Source organism: Microtus ochrogaster, linkage group LG4 (genome assembly GCF_000317375.1).
Source record: "Microtus ochrogaster isolate Prairie Vole_2 linkage group LG4, MicOch1.0, whole genome shotgun sequence".
Lineage (NCBI taxonomy): Eukaryota > Metazoa > Chordata > Mammalia > Rodentia > Cricetidae > Microtus > Microtus ochrogaster.
This window is the reverse complement of record NC_022030.1, coordinates 16,523,970-16,528,169: the sequence shown is the minus strand read 5'-3', so window position 1 is coordinate 16,528,169 and position 4,200 is coordinate 16,523,970. Positions and strand designations below refer to the sequence as shown.

Genomic DNA, 4,200 nt, shown 5'->3' with positions numbered 1-4,200 from the left:
TTAACAGACACCACAGGTCTGTGCACAAACACTACTGTAGCAGACACGACAGGTCTGTGCACAGACACTACTGTAACAGACACCACAGGGCTATGCGTAAACAAACACTACTGTAACAGATACCACAGGGCTGTGCACAAACACTACTGTAACAGATACCACAGGGCTGTGCACAAACATGGCTGTAACAGACACCACAGGTCTGTCCATAAACATGGCTGTAACATACAGTACACAGTAGTTTCCTACTGTGATATGAGGTTCTAAACATAGACAAAGTATAACAACTGCTTTATCTATATGCTGAAGGCATAAGGACAATTGCAGTTGTGTACAGAGGAGTATTTTGTTAAGACTGCTGCTATACCCTTAGAAATCTATACAAATTGACTTTGGAAGCTGAGAAAACACGACACTGTTACAGTTCCATTTATACAGAATACAGAATCCATTTATAAAATCTATGTTAGAGTTGAAGAGAAATGTGAGAACATTACTTCTCAGGGAGACACTGAGAGGGTACACTGACTTTCCCTCTGGTAAGCACGTCCAATACTGTACATCAGTAGTCATAGCACAGACCTACAAGAACTCTTCAAAACAAAACCATGTCCCCCCAAAAGCAGAAATACTGAAATTATAGCTACACAGCAACACTTTAGGCGATGATACAACAAAACCCAAGTATTTTTATATTTTTATACTTAAATGCAAAATTACATAGGGAATACTACAAAGAGACAAAAACAAAACAAAACAAAACAAAAACAAAATCCAATAAAACAACAAGAACCCTCATACTTACAGCCCGTAGGAAGAATTGAGTGCCAGGCTGGTGATCTGCTGTGGAGGTTCTCCACCCACCCACACCAACTGAATAACTAGTTCTGTCTGATAACCTGGAGACTGTTTAAGTGGTGAGCTTTTGACTCTGGAAAAGAAAAAGGAAGACACATTAGCATTTTAACACATTTCCAATTAACTGATTGCCTTTAGCACATGAAATCATACATAGTGATGCAAGAATAATTTTATACAGGAGACCACAGTAGATTTCCTAAAATGTAGAAGTCAGAGCACTGTATTCTAGAAGCATTTAACTTCGTTGCAGAGATGAACACATACCCGAGTGACAAAGGTAGGGAAATACTGGCAAATTATGGATATAACGTTATGAGACAGGAAAGGATGACGGATAAGAGAGAATAAGTGGGGAAGAAAAGAGGAAAGGAAGAACAAAAAACAGGAAAAGGTAGGTTTAAGAATGAGCAAAAGCAGCAACAAGAAACCAGAAAAAAAAACCCAAAAGAATAAATGAATGAAAGAATAAAGCTTAAAATCACCCCTCCACCAAAGCAAAAATGAGTATAGAAGTCAAAAATTAGTACAAGCAACTGATTTGTAGTGGGTAACTTTTTACCACATAAAACGAAGTAAAGCACAGCAGATGAGGTAGACCAATTAGGAAATTGTTCTGATTGTTCTGATATTAAACAATATTTCTAAAGTAGACTTAGAATACAGTATGACGTAAGACTTGATGTGGCTTATAACTTTCTGGTAGGTATAAATCAAAAACAATCCTACATTTATTTACTAATTTTTACTGTGTGCACGATGCGCAAACCTCCATGCAAAGGACAGTTTGCATGAGTCAGTTCCTTCCTTCCATGGTATAGGTTCTAGGGATCAAACTCAGGTCATCAAACAAGGTGGTAAGCACCTCTCCCCTAGAAGACAGAAATCCTGTACTAATTTTAACTTCTGTACACAAGATCCACAGAATAAGTGAGTAAAGGAGAGGCTGGACTGAGTTACATGAAGAGAGGAGAAGTCACAGTGACTGTAAGGTCAAAATCACTAAATAAATCCATTAGGTGCGTCAGTAATGAAGGCTTAGTTCAGAGGAATATCTAGGAAATTTGAGGTGATGTTACGCATCTATGAATTTCGAACCACTTGGCAGAGAGGTGTCAAATACCCAAATCTCACAAATAATGGATTAATTTGTACTAAACTTGTTTCGGCTAAGTCTATGATATTAGAAAAGAAGGAGAGGGAGAAATTTATAGAAATATGAGACTTTCTGAAGAATCTTTAGACTTCACCCCTGCCATGCATGGATCAGCAACCTTCATGTGAAAGAAATAGACTTAAACAAGAAGAGCAATTTATTTGCATGTGTAACTATATTTTAAGCCGAGGGTGCCTTAGACTGCACAATACTTGCAAAGTCTGGTCTTTCACTAATTCTTTGGAGTCTGCCTTGGAGTGACAGAGTATAAAGGACAGCAAGATGACTACTCACTGTCAAACAGCCTGCAGCTTCATTAAGAGGCAGAATCACTTTTGAATAATTTTGCTGGTACTTCTATAGTGAGAAGGACTAAGATACTTGTTAGCAATGTGCTAAGAAAAAGATAAGAGTCGGTTGTCAAGACTACCAGGAGGATGAGAGTCACTGTACACAAGTTTAACAGGAAGTGAACTGGAGTCACCTCTGGCCCTCAGAACTGTACCTGCTGAGAGAGAATTTCTGTTGCTTTTTGGGAACTGGCCAACATCCACCTGCATTTGTTGATCTTAAGGCACATCCACCTGCATTTGTTGATCTTAAGGCATTAAAATGAGAATTGAGGCATCTGACCTCTCACCCAGAGGCAGTTTTGACACATACAGGCTGAGCCCAAATGGGGCTGGCTATTCTTGCTGGAATTAGGCAAGAAGCAAGCCTCCAGGAAGCACGCCCTGGACCTGGCATACAGAATGTGCATACTGGATTAGGTTCTCAAGGGCAGGAGCAGATCTTCCAGTAATAACTTTAAAAGCACAGACAGGCTATACTTAAGACTTGTGGTGAGGATAAAGCAAGGGATGCAGTTAGGAGCATGTAGTGCTCTTGTAAAGGACCACAGTTCAGTCCACAGGACCTATGCCAGGCAGCTCATAACTGTCTATAATTCCAGCTCCAGCTGATCAGATGCCATTGTGTACATAGAAATATACAAACACCAACATACACAATAAATCAAACACAAAATAAATCTTTTTAAAACTTCACTTTGCTAAGAATAAAAAATATAAGGAAATAGCAAACCAAAAATTTCTCTAAATACTAACCTGTTGCAAAATACCATTTTTTTTTTTTGAGACAGGGTTTCTCTGTAGCTTTGGAGCCTATCCTGGAACTAGCTCTTATAGACTTGGCTGGCCTCGAACTCACAGAGATCCACCTGCCTCTACCTCCCAAGTGCTGGGATTAAAGGTGTATGCTACTACTTAAAATCTCCAGCTTAAAATCTCTAATTTGTATTTAAAATAAAACCTAGAAACCTGGGCTGGCTAGGGGAATATTTAGGTAGTAGAGTTCTTGCCTGTGTGGCAAATTTAGGTTCATCCCAAAGGACTAGAAAACAAATGAATAATCAGAAGCACACTGGACTGAGCTCCCAATGCACAGATGAAGAGCAGAAAGACGGAGAACATGAACAAGGAGGTCAGAACCAGGAGGGGTGTGTCCACCCACGGAGATGGTGGGACTGATCTAATGGGAGCTCACCAAGGCCAGCTGGACTGGGACTGAACGAGCATGTGATCAAACTGGACTCTCTGAACGTGGCTGACAATGAGGGCGGACTGAGAAGCCAATGATAATGACACTGGGTTTTGATTCTACTGCATGCACTGGCTTTATTGGAGCCTAGTCTGTTTGGATACACACCTTCCTAGACCTGGATGGAGGGGGGAGGGCCTTGGACTTCCCACAGGGCAGGAATCCTGACTGCTCTTAGGACTGGAGAGCGAGGGGAGGGGGAGTGGGGGGAGTGAATGGGAAACAAGAGGATGGGAGGAGGTGGAAATTTTTAATAAATAAATAAATAAAATAATAGAAAGGGACAAACCAAGAAGATGGCTCAGCAAGTTACAGCACCTGTTGTTAAGACCAAACACCTGACCTTGAAGCCCATGACCCACACATGGAAGGATAGGGTGGACTCCTACAATCATTTTGACTTCTGTGCTTGCTGTGGCATGTTCTTGTGCCCACATATGCACGACTGTGTGTGTGTCTCCCTCAACTAAGATATCTCTTTCCTTGCTCTCATATCTGTTCTTCCTCCATCTTGACTATCCCATTCCCTCAAGCTCTCCCCAACCCTCCCCTTCTCCCCTCCTCTTTCCCTTCTCCTCTTCCTTCTA

The 4,200-nt window shown here is 41.0% G+C and overlaps 1 protein-coding gene across 1 annotated transcript in view; it reads right to left on the bottom strand.

The window, feature by feature from the left end:
* The window catches only part of Stxbp5 (syntaxin binding protein 5), a 143,119-nt gene that overhangs the window by 38,235 nt on the left and 100,684 nt on the right, over positions 1-4,200 (bottom strand). Inside the window, exon 18 of the mRNA XM_005361026.3 lies at positions 806-931. Within this exon, the coding sequence (XP_005361083.1) occupies positions 806-931 (126 nt within the window). The remainder of the gene's footprint in view (positions 1-805; positions 932-4,200) is intronic.